At 35.8% G+C, this 18910-nt stretch overlaps 1 protein-coding gene across 49 annotated transcripts in view; it reads right to left on the bottom strand.

Moving 5' to 3' along the window:
• RIMS2 (regulating synaptic membrane exocytosis 2) overlaps nt 1-18910 on the bottom strand; it is a 448541-nt gene that overhangs the window by 299505 nt on the left and 130126 nt on the right. Inside the window, exon 1 of one of the 49 annotated variants that reach the window (XM_061373341.1) lies at nt 11320-11893. The exons of 46 other annotated variants lie outside the window; for them this stretch is intronic. In XM_061373341.1, the coding sequence (XP_061229325.1) occupies nt 11320-11441 (122 nt within the window). In that variant the 5' untranslated portion in view covers nt 11442-11893. Of the gene's footprint in view, nt 1-11319; nt 11894-18910 lie in introns of those variants that run through there. 2 more of the 49 variants (XM_061373348.1, XM_061373352.1) reach the window with 2 other exon arrangements.

Below are 18910 nucleotides of genomic sequence, written 5' to 3'. Positions count from 1 at the left end.
ATTAAAGTTTCTGAAACATGTTATGTAGGCACAAGAAGATAATTAAATATTATACTCTATTGCCATAGTTTAAATTTTGCATTACATGAGGGATGCATGACACATGATTTAATGAGGATTTTCTATTATCTTGCAACATTTTCTTGTCAGCAGAGAGAACTGAAGCAGAAGAAAGAAAAAAAATGGGCAAGACATAGAAATAACACACTGGAACTCAGTGAATAGGTCTATATGATAAACTCAATTTTCTATCTTATCTCCACACTGTTGCACTACTTAGATTTCAGTGTAATTTTTCCCACACCTTGTCATGGCAATTACAATGAGCTAACATTATTTTCTGGAGACAAGCCATATCAAATCACTAAACCATCACTCCAAATTTGAAATTGTTATAACTCCCGGAATTCAAGTCAAACTGATGCCTTGCAATTAAACCCTTTATCTATTAAAAACATTATTTTCTGTCTTCTTTTGAGTAAGCAGCAGTAGATTCGAGACTAGTGTTCAATCTGACCTAAACTGTTCTTTCAATAGCAACTTGCTTCAATCAAAGGTGAATATATGCAACAATCTTTTTTCTACATGACACAAGAACAGTTTAGATATCATCTGTACGTAATCAAAATTAAATACTGATTAACATACCTTGCTAATCAATAAAAAAAGTAAAAAAGTGATTACTGAGAGAGCATTTAGACATCAGTGATAATACAAAAGTTTTCCCAACTAAAGTTAAGTAAGAAATGTTCAAATTTCTCAGCTGTGAACTCTTAAAACACACTTATTCATACTGCACTATATCAACTGACCAGAATTCAGTAAACATCCCCTTGCATTAGCTGTGTATAAGTACTCCAACATAAAATCCACACAGATCTATAGGGTTTTCCCCAGTTTACTGTAAAGAAGCCACACAACACTCCCTGGAGTATTATTTTTCCTGTAATTAACAGGAAAACAATGTATTTCTGTAAACTAGTGCAATCTTATGAGCATAGTCTCTGAGTACCTTGCATAGATACTCTCTTTTTTTGTGTTGTTATCTTTATGTTATGTCCACGGTTTAGTGGCGGACTCGGCAGTGATATGTTAGTGGTTGGACTCAATGATCTTCAAGGTCTTTTCCAATCTATACAATTCTACATGATTATCAAACATGCTTGCTAAACAACATCCTCATGCTTGTTAAGAATTTCTTTGCAAGTACGAATACATTTGCTTTATTTGTATATGAAAACAGATTTGAGAAATTATGTTAAATTCTTAAGTTAGTGAAAAAAAACTTCTGAAAGACCTATTCGACAAACAAACCACTGCAGTGAAGACATATCAGCTGTGTAGCTGATAGTATGTAAGGAAATAATGTACTTAGCAGTTTGCAGATAGTATGACAAAAGGCATCCTTAGTGCAAGTGACTGGTTCAGCACAAAATCCTTGTATATTTCCAAGATATTTAAGTTACTCTGTTACATGGCCTAAAATTTAAAGACGAACCTAAATTCCCATGAAAGTGAACGCAAAAGTCTTTCACTTGCATATACACATGAGCCCAGGATCATGAAGAACTCTGCAAATATTTATACATTAAACATCCGAGACTCCCATGCAGTATTAAATATGAAACGCATCTCATAAAATTCCAGCAGTTAAATAATTCTCTTGGCACTACAAAGAACATGTTGAAAGTACAGGTGTAGAATTCAAAACCCTGCGACTCTAGGTTTTTGACTGACCAATACTAACACCTTCTTCTCTTGCTTTATTTTAAAGTAAGATATCTGAATTATTATTACAGATATTCCTTATACACCACTGTTATGTTGATGAGCAACAAATGAGCATGCCTTAACATTAAAGATCCATGCTAAGTGCAGGAAAGCTTTTACACACATAAATTATATGAATTTCTGTGGGTTTGATATTGCAATTCTTGTTGCATTATAAAACCTTTTCTGTTCTCCCAGACTCTTTTCCAAAACTTCCAAAAGTATGACAGGCAGATGAAGCACGTTATACTGGAAGAGTTCTTGAAAACAGCACACTTACTTGGAAGCTTTACTTATTTAAGTAACGATCAAACAGTGTTAGAGTAACAGCAGAGCTATAAAAGTTGGGTCTTCTCTAAAACCCACATTTATCTTGTAATTTTACATCAGAACAATGCCACCATTAGCAGTAAAAAAAAAGTGCTCAGGTGAATGAAATGCTGACTACCCCTGGGATACTAACATCCATGCAAAATGTACTTACAGTCCACAGAACCAACAACAAAAAATACTAGGAAAAAATCAAGAAATATAAAGAGAAACACTAGCATGTAAAAACGGAGAGGGTAAGAGGGGAGGAGAGAATTTATGCTTGCTGTTTCAGCCAGAGTATTTAATGTTATCCTAGATTTTTTATTATGTTTGTAAAATTGTACTTACAAACATATTTTGTAGGGCTAGATATAATAAATCAATAACTGGAGTGTAAAGTTTTCTTGAAATCCTGAGGTTCCATCTTTCAGGAATGTTTTATTCATTTCTGTCACTTTAAAAATAGTATTTTAAACCTGTTATGTGGAGGAAAAAAATCCTAAAATTTGCCACAAATATTCTTATTTCATTAGTCTACTACTTGTTTAATAAAGAAGTGAATTATTATTTACTTATACATATATATCACATGCCAACAGGTCCACCTTTGGCACAGAATAGTTAAGCCACATACTAACCTTATTTTAGAGTATTTCTCTGTGACTTTACACATTATTTTATACATTAAAATTATAACTATTTTAAAGCAATTATCATCATTGCATTACCTGCTTGTCAACTTAATTGCATGCACCTTTTAACAAGGTTATTTATTGTTCCTATTATAATTTGTACGGCTATTACTATGTAAGAGACAACTAATTTATTGAAAATATAGATAAAGTTTCATGATAAAAAAATATCCTGAATACCAGAGAATTGGAATTTGGAAGTATATATTAATCAGAAAAATAAGTTAAAAATTGCAGGCAGGATAAGATATATTAATCAAGACATATTTCATTTACATATGTATATAGACGCTGTGCAAATTCACTTTGACTTCCGTACACTAAATTCAACTCAATTCTTACTCTAAAATCAATAAAAGTTGTGTTTCAGCAATTCAATCTGTATTCCCTGTCATACATAGACAAAAGTACCATACATTGGTACAAAATTCTCTAATACAAAACATTTTTATTTCATTTCTTATTCTCATAATTATTTCCTTTCAGGCTAAGAAACAAAAAAGCAGAAACAGAAAGCTTCCTTTGCCTCCCTGTTGCAAAGCACATGCTGAAGTGAAGCCAAGGACTTGAAATGCTTCCAACTTCTCCTTCAAACATTTTATCTCAGAGAAAGCTAAAATGATACTGTTACCTCCAACACTCATCTTAGATTTCCAGGGGCCAATATTTAATTTTTTATTCCTTATCTCAAAACCTTGTAAAGCACCGGAGGCCCACCAGACACCTATCTCTCTTGAATTACTTTGAAACATAGTGTTTTCTAGAAGTAAAACCTGCATTCTACCTTTATAGTGAAAAACCAAGAGTGTATTCCTGAGAATCATAAAATCATAGAACAGTTAGGGTTGGAAAGGACCTTAAGATCATCAAGTTCGAACCTCCCTGCCATGAGCAGGGACACCTTGCTCTAAACCATATCACCCAAGGCTTCGTCCAACCTGGCCTTGAACACTGCCAGGGATGGAGCATTCACAACCTCCTTGGGCAACCTATTCGAGTGCCTCACCACCCTAACAGGAAAGAATTTCCTCCTTATATCCAATCTAAACTTCCCCTGTTTAAGTTTTAACCCATCACCCCTTGTCCTACCACTACAGTCCCTACTGAAGAGTCCAACCCCAGCACCCCTATATGCTCCCTTCAGATACTGGAAGGCTGCTATGAGGTCTCAACACAGCCTTCTCTTCTCCAGGCTGAACAGCCCCAACTTTCTCAGTCTGTCTTGATATAGGAGGTGCTCCAGTCCCCTGATCATCCTCGTGGCCCTCCTCTGGACTTGTTCCAATAGTTCCATGTCCTTTTTATGCTGAGGACACCAGAACTGCACACAGTACTCCAAGTGAGGTCTCACAAGGGCAGAGTAAAGGGGCAGGATCACCTCCTTCACCTGCTGGCCATGCTCCTTTTGATGCAGCCCAGGATACGGTTGGCTTTCTGGGCTGTGAGTGCACACTGCTGGCTCATGTTCATTTTCTCATCGACCAGCACCCCCAAGTCCTTCTCCGCAGGGCTGCTCTGAATCTCTTCTCTGCCCAACCTGTAGCCGTGTCTGGGATTGCTCCGACCCAGGTGGAGGACCTCGCACTTGGCATGGTTAAACTTCATGAGGTTTCTTCTCAAGGTCCCAGAGAAATCTAAAGGGACTCTAGGTCCACAGTTAGCAACTGGTCGGACAGCCCTGTCTCACCTAAAAGGAAAGAAGGGCTATAGCTGCAGTACAGTTCCGCCCCAGCTTAACCAGACCTACACAGCCAAACGTTCCGATTTTATATGTACTCTTCTGTCTATAGTAGAGGTTTAAAAGGGTTTGTTTTCCCTTCTAATTCCCTTCCCGCCCAGAAATCACACTATGCAAAAACATCAAAAACAGGAAAAAAAAAGAAGATCCAGAAACAGCAGGGCCCACACCAACAGAAGTGGTCTTCCCCCACTCCACCACTTCACTGAGTCATTAAGGGTGGCAGGAGCAGCTGGCAACACTTCTCTGTCAATGAATGCAAACACGTTCTTTAGTTCTGATAAGAGAAGTTTTGATTTTCAAAGCCCCAGATTTCTACAATGCATTGTAATTACTATTACTGACCTGGCAAATAGTGCCATTAGTAGACACATTGTACCATAAACGTGCATGTGATTTAACTTACTGACCCAAAATGAAAAGAGCTATGAAAGTATATAGAAAGGAGTGAAAAAAAGGTGAGGGACTGCATGAGTCTGTCAACCGTTTCTTTACATACTTGGTACTAAGCAAAGCAGGACTCGTGAAGACCCTCACCATGAGTTTTTGGCTGTACAAGTGGGAAAACAGAAACATTTATGAATATGAGTCTGACCATCTGCACCAAATGGCCTAGCATATTCACTTTGCCTCATACCAAAAAACCAGACTTTAAAGTGAGGCAGTATGGAGCAGATTTGCATAGCATTCATGACAGTTTCACCAGAGTGACAGCACTCGCAAGAAGAGCAAAATGGATAGCTGGGGCTGGTTTTTGTTTCAGTCATCACAGCTCAATCTATCCCCAGACATATCAAGGGTCATGACTGTCAACTTTGGGTTTTGGATGTCCATATTAGAATATACAGTTTTCATAAACTACTGAGCTCTTGTCATTGGACAAATATCTTTAAAATGTTTCAGTCTCAGTACACAAAACCACTAGTTGTTTCTTAATATCATACTTCTGACTTTTCTTCCTCCAGAAATAGAAGATAATACCCACATCTTGTGTAGATGTTCTAAGGAATGATATGAGTTATCTGAGTTATTCAAGAAAGGAAAGAGATTCTTTTTGTATGCTCAAAAAAGTTGCACTCGGTAACTCAAATATAAACTAGATTTCTATTGCTTTCACACAGGTGAGGGAAAAAAAAGTTTTAAGGCATGCTTAACCATTTCCAAGTTTAGGATTATTTAAATTTGTCAATTTAACATACTATCTTAATTACTACCTGGAAATAAATTATCCACCTCTGACTCATCCTCTTTTTTCTTGCTGGTGGGAGGTTAAGATCATATGCCAGCTAAGATTTTACTACCATCATCAGATAACAACAGCTGATGCACAATAAGAATAGACAGAAACCTGTTATGGCTGCAAATATCCAAGCTCTGTGAGATTCATGGAGGTAGCATATGTCACCTTATTAAATCTGTAGCAACTGAGGTGGAAGTAACAGAAGGTATCTTTCTCCAGAGCTGGACGAGATGTGAAGAGAAATTATTCTGTAAGAAAATCTCTTTCCTGTCTGAAAATATCTGTAACAGGATGTTACAGAGATGGCTTTTCCTAGAAATAAGATTTAAAAAACAAACCTAAAACTCAAAGGCTGCCAAAAAGGATGGAATACAGAATTTCTTCTCAGAAAGAAATAGTTTTGTGGAAAATTATTACATTCAGTTGCTTCCTCCAAGGGAAATAGGAAGATGAGAAGATTTAAAAACTCATGCCACTTTTCCCACTTTCTCCCAAAGTAGCAAATCAAGGGACAAAGGACAGATGAGGTTAGGTATTTGCAGCTCAAAGAGGACATGAAGAGCTCTATGGGAGTGACCCATGGAAAAGGTGCAAATAGCTGCAAGTCTCTCTCTGCCTTGTATATACAACTTGCTGTCCCAGCCAGTCTTCCCCTTATGTTTACAGAAGTGGCTTATGCCTCTAATTTTAGCAAATAAAAAAGATAGAGGATAATTTGAGATGGATAACCTCTCTGAAGTAATACAGACATCTGGTGCTAGCTTAGTTTTGGATTTCTGATTGGGTCAGAAGGAAGGCTCAAACAGTTAAGAAACAGGAGAGGAAATAGGTTTGCTATGCCTTTAAACTCATTAAGGAAAAAATACATGGTAGGAATACAAACAAATGTCCTGGATTTTCTTCCAACATTGCATGGGTTTTTCAACTGAGAAAGGACATCAGCTGCAAATTTCAGGGAATTATTTAGAATAAGATTACGTTAATCTATTATGGAGGTAAAAGGGAGCAGATATGAAAATCCCAACTAGATTTTTAAAGGTAGTTATAGGCAAGCTCGATATTGAAAGTGAGGAGGCTCAGTTTCAGTCATTATTCACTATTGTATGTCAGAATATGGATGATATGTTCTTAGTTCTAATGCCATCAGTCTGATTTATCCTTGGCTCTTAGACTAATATTTGAAAATGCAACGTTCTCTTAGAATTATAGCAAACCTCTCTCTTCTTTGAGCTGGTAAGAGTCAGAAAAAACCCTCGAATCTATTCTACAGAAATATCTTGCCAGAATTGTTTCCCAGCAAGGAACAGAAAATGAACTTTTTCTTTCAATGTCAAAGTAATGATTACTTGCATTATGACAAACAACAATTGTCTGTGACAGTAATTATTGACATCATGTGATGACTTCATTATAAAGCAGATCATTAGTAAATAGCTCACAGGTATATTCAGGAAACAAAACAGAAAATTAGATAAAGAATGCAAATCATATTTTTCTGCTTAAATTATATTTTCTGTGTAAATATCTGGTTTCATGAGCAGGCTAGTTTATTAGGTATTTCACTGACCTTCTGAAAATCAATGTGCTGAAGCAAAGGATGCTTACCAAGGGATTGAAAAAGTGAAAACTTTTAAGGAATCTTTAAAAATATTTGTGTTTAATAAAATACAGCTTACTTTTTTAATCTAAGTGCATCTAATTTCAAAACACAAACCATTCCATGCTCTGAAAGTCTCTGCTGTACATAGAATTTGGTAACAAACTCTGTACTATTTTGGGGCCAGAAACATTAGTTATCTTGTGCCCCTGTGTGGCCAACCTAGACAACAAATTCACTTTCACATAGCTGTAACGAAGTATCTGTGTGTCGTGGGAGAAACCATATTTAGGTAAATCCACTGCTTTCCATTCTCAGAGGAAAGCTGTTAATATATCCTGCAATGGTAAAATTGGACTGATACTGCTCTGTACTGTTCATATCAATTTTAGTCACAATGGATACTCACCACTATGCAGTGATGTGCTAATCTGAATATTGCCCAAAGCAACTGTGACTTTGCAAAGCATGCTGCTACAAATAGAGCATCTGACAGCACAGTATTTGCACACTAAACTCTAAATGAAGAATGGCAATCAGAAAATCCAGTTTATCTGGTAACTAAATGTTTTGAAGACACGTAAAAACTTTATTTATTTCATCATCTTTAGTCATTTGAATGAAAAGTGTATCACTGAAATTTGTCAGAAAAAATTTAGACAACAAAAAAACCTGAAGCTCCTTTGGACTCTGCTTCAGAATTTGGATGTAAAGTAAGCCCTAGTATGTTTTCAGAAAAGGACTCATGATTTCTTTTCCACACTTTCTTTCCCAGAAACTTGAAGAATTTATTCCACAAGGTAGCTATTTGCCAAATGCTAAGAATGCAAAACAATTCTTGTGACCTTCTGACATGAGGTAATTCTAATCCTTTTTCAATAAAAAGTAATCTATTACACACAAAATAATATTACAGTCCCCAACATAGGTGACACGCAGTTCTGAGGTAAAGTAACAGCTCTTACTGCTTCAACTGGATGGAGTGGATAATGTCAGACAGAGATGTGCAGGACCAGGAGGAAGGTCCAGAAAGCAGCTATCAGTTTGCGCTCCCAGCATCACCTTACAGCAAAGCATTAACATGTAGCTGGCAAAGGAGAACTAAATTGCAATATTCCTCCAACAAAAGCTGTTAGCAGAGGAGAATTAAACCCATTTAAATGGTAAAATCAATATAATTCATGAGGAGATTAATATCATTTGTGTGCTCTCACATCAGCTACTGCAACACAAAATATATGCAAATAAAAATCCAACTCATGTAAGATTTCTGTGGGAAATTATAAAAACCAGTTTAATATATTCTTCTATTAATGTCTGGTAAAATATTAGAAAGCGAAGGCTGAGATAACTGGCTTTCCTGCAACAAAATCACAGAATGTTTAAACTTCTAGAACTGAAGAATTCAAAGAACACAATGTGAAAATTAATATGAATCTACTTTCAGTTACAGTTATATGCATACTATCTGCTTCCCTATCACTGTTTTATATTGCATTTTCTGCTATACTATTAGTATGCATTAACCTGTTTTCTTCACATTATTACTTTGGGCAAGCAGCAGTTAATCATCATATGCTTAATGTCAGCCCTTATCTTTCTGGACTCTGACTTTTACTTTTTTGATGTAAAACCAGAAAGAAAACCTTAAAAAGAAAAAGGGTCATCTCTTTTTAGTCTGAAGAATATTTAACATCAAAGTCTGAAGAGACAAACCATGCTATACCTCATCAAAGCAGAATCTCTTACATGCTAGAGGTATTTTTGTTTTCCTTATCACAGTTCTGAAACATTAACTCTTAATGCATGAACTACTAGTTTTTAGCTAGAGCATTACATTAACTGTGCAAAGCTTTAAGTGTAAAATCTACCTAAAACAGACACTAGGATTGATTCAATTACAAAAAATAAAATTGATTTTTTTTAATCAGTTAGACAACAAAAAGGACTAGTCTCTGAAATAAATGTCAGCAAAATTTTTTAGTGACTATTCAATAGATGGCTTCCTCAAAGCCCTTTTAGCAAGATAAAATTTAAAATACTGGTACTTATTCAAAGATGGAATACTTCTGACACAATAACCTTAAATAACTTTCAACTAACTTTAACTTCAGAAGACAGCATACATGACTTAGCCTTTCATGATTACTGCTGCCTTTTGCTAAAAAACTACACAATGTTTTATAGAGGCCAAAATTGGTACCTAGAAAATGACATTACTCCTTATAAATAGAGAAATAGTCTCACCCTAAGTAAGGCATCCCATACTAGGTAGGAGACTAGGTTTCCTAACAGTGCTTTCTTGTTTGCCAGTCTCCCAGAATAAATATAATTCTAAATCTCAGGCACAGCAAATGGAATAAAATAATTCTCTGATGCCTTGTGATGTGAAACTGATACCATAGATATAAGTATCCAGCTTTTGCAAGAGATTTACAAGCAAAATACACAACTAAAAGCACTATGCACATGTATATGTAAAAAAAAACACCAACTAACAAAAAGCATGCATTTTGATCTGTAAAAACAGATACAGAGAATCAGAACTTTGTTTGTAGCTGATTAGAACAGTTGCTAAGAGCTTTCTTGGTTGCTGCAGGCCTGAAACTATGCACTTGGAAACAGGCACTCTTTTACAATCACAGTTGATAATACGTAAATTATTGCTCCATTTTGTAGAGGTTCAAAGATATCACAATACTCCAAAGGGATGTGAGAACGAAAAACTCATGGACTACAGATTCTTATGTGTCTAAAAAACTCTTAATTTATTAAAGTGATGATGATTACCAAAGCTACCTCCATAATATTGCATGCTTAATTAGAAATCCATACCCAAGATATCAAAACTTGAAAACAGTAAAATTAAATAAATATTAAAATATTTATAAAAGAAACACCAGCAATAAGGGAGGCAATCCTTACAGCAATATTCTGGGAAATAAAATGGTAACAATTTTCTAAGTATTGAGAGCAAATGTTGCTCTATTTAAGGAATAATATCCAATTTTCAAGGGATTTCACTCTCAGATACAGAGAAAAGTGCTAGATATAGTCTCTGCAATACAACTTCCACCCCTTTTCCAGAATGTTTCCATCAGCGCACTATCTTTATAAAAACTACAGGATTCATTTTCTCCCTGATCTGCACTCACACTCTTTTAGATAAAATTCTTCACAATTTTTACTGTTGATATTTAATAGCAGTATGAAAAAGTTCTAAACATTAGTATTATAGTATGTTTACTGAATAATGCCACAAAAGGGAGTCATTATTAATGCAGTTTACCCCTCAAAAATATTCTAAGAAACCAATCTAATAACCAACTCACATCAATAAACAACAACTTCTTCCTATCATTTCTAATCCCCAGAAAACAACAGCTATTTATAAAAGGACAGCCTACAGAGCTGACTGACCTGCTGCAAAGCATCCACACTGATCAGCTATAATTTGGCCAGTTAAAAAGATTAAAAAGCACCACACACAAAATCTAAGTCTTCTAAAAATGAGAAACTGTTTCCTGCCTATTTTGCAAAAGGTATGCAAGAGTACTAATTTACAGCTCCCACTAAATTAGGTATGGTTAAACAGACACATCTTAGAGCCTTTAATCCTTTCACTGCCACATCCACAGGGAAATCATTTCCTCAGACAAATTTGTTTATGAATATTTAATATGCTTTAAGGATTACAGTTAATAATGCTAGCTTCTAATGGTAGCTAATGTATTTGAAAGATACATAACCATCTTAAATATTTTATTCAATCTTTGCTGCCTTTATTTCTGCAGATTGAGTTCTCATGTAACCCTTACATAAAACATAAAAGCACCAACAGAAGAGACTCACTGCTACTGTAAAAATACTAATATCTGAGTACAATTATAAAAGTACTCCACTGAAAAACATGCAAACAGATTACTAGCAGCATAGAAAAGGTAAGGCAATATGTTTCATTTCTACTCACCTAGTGTTGTTCAACGTTTGTCCAAAAAGATCATTTTGTAAAATATTTGGAGGGGATGAAAAAACCCCATGAAAATGAGATAAAACAGAATTGCAGACCTGGCGCAGTGTCTCAAATTGCATTTTCTCTCTTTCCTTCCTTTCTATTTTTCTTCACCACCTGTCTTAAAAGTCATCTATTTTGCACACAGCATCAAATGCAAACATGCCAATCAAGTTCCATATTTCTCCTGGTCTCTGTAAAAACTGTGCTTAAATGAGCAGGGGCTGATAGTTAATTGTACAGTCATTATTCTTCTAATTCAGTCGTAGAAGATTTAGTTCCCGTGCGGCTTTCTCCTGACTGTAGCAAGAATTCTAAACAGCAGTAAGCTTTTTGGGCATTCCCAGCTAAAGTGTGAAGCTGAGCTGCTTTCATGTACTCTACTCATATTTCTCTAAGCCTATTAAAAACACGCAGTGAATAGATGCTGTCGTCAGGAGTTTCAGCACATCTGGCTGCCAGCAATAAAATCACAGAAGTAAAAAAACGAGGACGAGGCATCCTCACACTGTTACTACTGTCTAAAAGGAGGAGGATTTCTGCATCTCCCCTCCTCCTTCCCTCCCCTGGAAAAATGACTAATACCGGTGGCTGTGTATGTAGGTCTTGTTTTGCTTTATTTTTCTTAACGTAAAGGCAGCTCTACAGGACAGAAAGACACTCTCAAAATATTCTTCATATGATAAACAACATGAAGCACTGAGACTGTAACAATAGACCTTGTGTCTCACATCTGAAAAGCTATACTATGAGATAACAGGTTTTCTCAGAGCAAACATTTAAATGTAGCATCAATTCATGACTGAAGCAAACAGTATACAATCCATACGTAACTAATCTGTCACGTACTGTACATACAGCATCAAGGCAATGATTCATCATGCAAACCTGAACAATTACTAAAAGGAATGGTTTCATTATATATGCACATTTCAAAATAAGAAGCCTTCAGCATCTTTAGAAGTTCATTGCACAGAATCAGCCATGATGGAACCGAGCAAAATCAAGCTTTTATTTCAGTGCTCCATACCTGTCTACTTCCAGCAAAACCCACTGTCTTATAAGCCTATGCCTCCAGTACACATACAGTATAGGAAGTCAAAGAGCAAGTAGAATTTGTCACCTAATGGAACACATTGAGTTTCTGCAGCATTAATATGCATGGCAAATACCATTAAACATACAGAAAATAAATACCCCTGACTAAAAAATATATTTTTCCTCTTTTAATGCTTGAGCCAGAGGATGACATCATATAACATTACAGAACATACTCTATCACTGTCAAACTAAAAAATATCAATTAAAAGGATTTTCCTTAGAATATCTCATTTCCTACCCACAGATTTTAACATCTTAGCACTAATTACAAAATCTTCAAATAAGCCAACATAAAATGAAGAACATTATTAAAGCGCTTCCATTGAAAGTGATTTTAATTCCAAAAGATATGGGAGTAAGCAAGCTTCCAGCTAATTAAAGTGTTATATATTTCCAAAAATATAATGGAGAAAATATGAGCTAATAAAACTGGTCCCAGAACTTACATGGAAACCTACAAAGTACTGCACAAAATAGTTTTTAATACCTGTTTTATGCCTACTGTATAATGTGCATTACAGACATATTTGTATTTGAGGAATGTATTACAATTTGTGGTTAAAAAGTACCAGGCTACATGTATGGCAAAATGTAGCTGTTGAGATCCTGGATTAGGAGCTAATGAGTATTTCTGGCTACCTTGCTATCATAAAATGAAAACTTAGTATTTGGCAACCACCTTGCTTGCATTACAGAGGTTTCATGTTTGTAACATACAAAAATTTGCCTTTACATTCATTGCACCAAAAGACAACATTTTTTAATTTGCTGCAAGAAAAAGAATTATCCTGTTACAAATAATTCAAGTTATTCAAATAATCATTAGTCTGTTATGCAACACTAAACAGTTCAGAGACAATGTTAACCATGGAACAGGTACAAGACTAATATCTAATATTTTATCATATGTTTCAAGTATGTCACCATTTTGCTGTGTGCCTGATGAATGGTCATCATAGCAAAAATGCTTTTGAAGTTGCAATCAAGATCTGGATATTTGATACCTTTCTATGTCTTCATTTTCAGATATTTAAAATCAAAGTTCTAAAACTGCTGACAAAATGGATATTTCTAATTTTTTCATTTAATTCTGTAGTAAGGAATTGAAAGTACTCTGCAGATATTCATGCAAGTAAAACTGTTAATAAGGAAAAGACAAAAATAAAACTCACTTGGAGTATTGTGTGCAGCTCTGATGTCCTCAACATAAAAAGGACATGGAACTGTTGGAACAAGTCCAGAGGAGGGCCATGAGGATGATCAGGGGACTGGGGCACCTCCCGTATGGAGACAGGCTGAGAAAGTTGGGGCTGTTCAGCCTGGAGAAGAGAAGGCTGCGTGGAGACCTCATAGCAGCCTTCCAGTACCTGAAGGGATGCTGGGGAGGGACTCTTCATTAGGGACTGTAGTGACAGGACAAGGGGTAATGGGTTGAAACTTAAACAGGAAAAGTTTAGATTGGATATAAGGAAGAAATTCTTTACTGTAAGGGTGGTGAGGCTCTGGAATGGGTTGCCCAGGGAAGTTGTGAATGCTCCATGCTTGGAGGTGTTTAAGGCTGGGTTGGACAGAGCCTTGGGTGGCATGGTTTGGTGTGACGTGACCCTGACCATGGTGGAGGGGTTGGAACTTGATGATCTTAAGAACCTTTCCAACCCTAACCTATGATCCTATTCTAAAAGGGTATTTTCAAAGGCAAATACTCCACAGTTGTTACATCAGAAAATTCGCCTGTAATGATAGGGGAGTTGTGCAAATACACTGGATATCTGTAACTTTATTCATAAAGATTGAACTTACTGCTAGAAACATAGGGGGAGGGGGTATAAAAAAAAAAAAAAGAAATGGTACAGGAAAATAAACAGGATTTCCTTTCTTTCCTGACCCTTCTACAACTGTCCAAGAGACCCTTTAGTCAATAAACAATTCCTCACCATATTTATTATGTTGCCTGTATTATTGCATTGACGCCATAATACAGACCGACTAATATTAAGTCCGGTTCTTAGTTACTTCCACCTTTTCCAAAACATAATGTTTTGAGCTAGAAAAGCCAAGAAAACAGAGGCCTAGAAAGAAGAGGCTGGAGGCAGTGAAAGGAAGGAGCATGAGCAGAGCAGGCTGTACCAACTGACTTATCCATCCTTTCAGAACCAGAATATAACTGACAATCAAAAGTCTGTGGAACCACACATAGTATCATTTCCTGTACACTAATATGCATTGAGAAGAGAACAGTACAGGGACTAGTTACTTTATGTCAATCCTGTTAGTGATCTTCAAATATAAATGGGTCAGCATTTCTTATGTTAAAAAATTTCTTGTGATGAGGGGCAGTGATTTAGTATAATTTTTAAGATTTAGAAATTACACCCTCAGCATTCCCAGATTAAAAACCTCATGTAAGAATTCTGGAAAACACAGGAGGGTTTTTTTTTCCTAATTTCATATTTAGCTTCCTTACACTTTAGATCTCCTTTTCTCTTCTTCAGGTCTCTCACTCTTCATATTCCATTGTCTGTATTAGAAGAAAAAGAGGTCCTATATGCAAAGGCTTCTTTTTTACAAAGGATTCCATAGACATGAACCCAAATTTCACAGGCTGAGAAAACCAAGTACAGGTAGTCTTAACAATTACTTGACATGGCTGACAGCCTATTTCAGAATGAAAAGACAAGCCTGAGAAAAGCATCATTGGATCCATTAAACCAGGGTATACTGAGCTCCACACAGATACCTATTTCTCCAGCCAAGATGAATTTCAATAAAACCCCTGCAGCTACAAGTAGTTTGGAAAAAGTTTTTCAAGAAACCTTCCAAGTATGTATTGATAATTTTCAATTTCTATAAAACATTTTTATTTCAAGTAAAAGATCAAACTTCTCTGAATTTGATTCTAGGATTCAGAAAGCTCTTAAGGTAATATTTACAAATATGTTATCTTAACACTACTCATAGGCATTGCTTCTTTACTACAGCTGCACAGAAAAGACATTTCACATTAAGCTATAGCTTAAATAAGGTAAAGTCATGCAAGATCATTAAAACTATACATTATGGCTCATAAGGCAAATACTGTTCTGTGATAAAAGATGCTATCAAGTACAATTTGGGGTTCAATTCCATTCTAATTTACTGGATATTACGTAAGTATAGTCTGATGGTATCATAGAAGAAAATAGTAGAGATGGGTCACTTGAAGTTTGTGAGTAAGAGTGTACATTTTGAAATGAACAGAAAGTCAAACCTCATTTTCATCTGGAAGCTAAATAAAATTAGGCTATTAATAGCACATAAATATCTGTAATGCAGCTACCACTGCCCTCCAATATGCCCTTACAGAAGCATTTAGCTAAATAGTTAGGATTAAAAAATTTTGGCTATTTAATTTTTCTCATTATGAAAAAACATCCGAACAAACAGTTTTTAGACAGATAAGTTAACAACTTACAAAAGATGGCCTTGCACACTGGATGGTGTTATAACAGTTTATCAGACTACTCATTTTGGGTCAGATTAGCAAACTGATGCTCCAAAGTGAGACATGATTTTAAAGGTCTAACTTAGAATAAAGGATGGACCTGTCACTTTGCTAGTGCAAGTGAAATGCAACCAGACTTTATTCTGGGGTGAAGCCCATAATCATTTGCATTTCATCACATCAATGTTCAAATGTTCAGCTTTACAACAGAAGTTTAGCAAGAATTACAGCAAAACCTACAACTGTAAATTTAATCACTTAAGAATAACAGTGAAAGAAGCCAGTATCCTGAATTTCTAGGATAGGAAATAATAAAGAGAGGGATACAGATAAAGCCCCAACCACAGAAGGATATAAGTACCTAAATCCAAGCTGCAGGGAAGCATCAGTCTCTGCCCAGGAATTGTAATAACCAAACCGCTCTTTCACCTGGCGCCTGAGCAGTCATTCAAAACTTGTTTTTATTACAGGAAGTGTGGCAGTTGTAGCAGTGTCTGGGAAAATGGAAAACTGAGTCCCAAGTTTCTCTTCTGGCTTCCTCAAATATTCCCACTAAGTCCTCATCAACACCCTCTTGGTTATACCAAAGGGAATATGTCTTTGCTCTTGAAGCTGTTCTCTTTCCCGTAAAATAATTAAATATTGAAAGAACTATTTAATTCACTGAGTTAAACATTTATTGAGAATGGAAAAGTGATACTGTTTTTATTCCCTGGTAGTCAAGACACAGATCTACAATGGAAGATACTGAAATTCCAGCTAAGAGACAGAACCTTGTTACAGAAAATATCCACTAACAAAGTAGAGAAATGTAGAACAAAGTAAATTCATCTTCAATTTCAACCACCATTTTTTTTTTGTTTGCATTTTTATCTCAGTACATTCTACATTTCCCTGCTTCCTTACGTTCTTTTTTGAGGCATTCTATCCCTATTCATATAATTCTTTCCAATGTCCTTTTTCATCTTTCTCCCATTTAGCCATTTAATAATAATCTATATTCTCCTTTTAGCATAAGTTGCAGATTTTAAATCAAGGATAGGAGACTTAGAAAACTGGACAGCCTATTTATCTATTTTTCTGTCCATATTACCATCTATCACCATGACTAATATGCTTGAGAAGACCGGTTAATTTCATAGGGGCATATATATTGAAATAGTTAAGTTCCAGCAAACTGTGTGAAAATCAGCATCACCAAAGGAGGAGAAAGACCCAAGACAGTGTGCAAAGAGGAATGGTGGGTAGAATTGAACTACTACCCACCGACTGTAGCAGTAGAAAGACAGTCAGAATATGGCCAGTAAACAGCCACATCATTGCTATCTTAAGTTTGAAAAAATTATCATAAGCAATTGAAAAGGTGCTTAAGAAAGCTTTATTGTGATCCTCCAACGCCTTACAGTGGAAATAGGATAGAAAAATATGAGACACCATTACAGGCTCCATTGATTCTGGTGATCATGGAACCACCTTCCTCTGTTGTATTTAACTCCCTCATTCTTCTTCAGTTTCTATTTGACTTACCTCTAATGCTATCCCAAATACAACGGACTTACCAAAGTTTATCTCCTACTCCACCAGCAGTAACACCAAGTAATGAAATAATAATAATTTATCACTAAAACAAGCTTTACAAAAATAGGCCATCATCGCAAACCTTGTAAGTACATTACCTATTAAATACTTTTGGAAATAAAGCCTAAGTAAGCAGGTTCAGCTGCACTGACAGATAGGTAGAGGTGTGAACCCCAAACCATTCTCTTACTTGCTGTGTTTTAGGATACTACAACTTTGCTGTTCCAAAGTCTGTTGAGCTACCATTCCCTGTAGCAGCCACTGTTTCCTAGCCTAATTCCAGGGAAATCAGTGATAATGTTGCATGCCAACAGTCTCTGGATCAAGGCCCAAAAGCACAGTTCAGCACTACGCCTCTAGCGAGTTTCCAAATACTGGAACTGCTCTAGTGCCAGTGGAAGAGGTCTGTGCACTTTCTCAGTCATGAACGGACCCAGCAATTACCACAGAGCTCCAAATAGTTAAGAGGATGCTTTGAATAATCTACTTACGTTGAAGACAAAATACAAAAATAAGCTGTCAATTTACATTTTGCAACTTTACAGGAATCTGGATAGTCTTATCTCTGAAAATTCTCAGAACTAATGTCATCAACACAGGAGGAAAAAAAAGGCAAGCAAATGCCTATTTTTTAATGAAAGACAAAGTTAACCTTGACATGTTTAGATTCCTGAGAAAGTCAAGGAGTGCAGGCTACATAAGCCTAAAAAGCTGGATGGGAAGAAGCTTTGGAGTACGTAAGGAGGAAAGTGCCAACTGTCCTTAATAAGGTGTGCTGAAGTTCTATGATGAGACCAAAAAATTCATTTCCCTGTGACGGATCATGGTCTAAGTAAATGACAGAAAAAAATCATAATGCACTAATAAGTACAGCTTTAAAATTTTCCGAAAGGTAGCAAGCAAGTTAAACATGAGATTTTCCCTGCATATTTACTATCTTGGAAAGAATACATTTTACAAATAAAATATTTGGAAGCTCTGATTTCATTTTATTTTGACTACTTATGCCTTAATTAAATTCTTAGTTTATGAAAGGAAAAATGAAGATGTGAAAGTGAAATGCTAGATGTCTTGTTTATTATAGTTTGAGTGCTAAATAATCTACATTTTTTAAACCTCAGATGACACAATGATAGGTCTGATTTTGCACCATATGCAGATACTAGGACATGTGCCATATGTTCACTTGGGAAATCCTGCTGCTTGGCCTAATATGGACACAGTAAAAAACTGGCATTGACCATACAAATTGCGCATTCCATGATGAGTATGATAGAGGGGAAAAAAACAAATAAATTGGACAAATGAAATATGAAAATTGCAATTTAAAAACCTGTCATGATTAATGATGATTGGTAAGACTATAAAACAACAATACTACTTCTTGAA

The sequence above is a fragment of the Neopsephotus bourkii genome, unplaced genomic scaffold (genome assembly GCF_033783945.1).
Source record: "Neopsephotus bourkii isolate Nb327-2 ecotype Australia unplaced genomic scaffold, CSIRO-AGI_Nbou_v1 NB_1630, whole genome shotgun sequence".
Classification (NCBI taxonomy): domain Eukaryota; kingdom Metazoa; phylum Chordata; class Aves; order Psittaciformes; family Psittacidae; genus Neopsephotus; species Neopsephotus bourkii.
The sequence above is the reverse complement of the archived record's forward strand: the minus strand, read 5'-3'. Positions and strand labels throughout refer to the sequence as shown.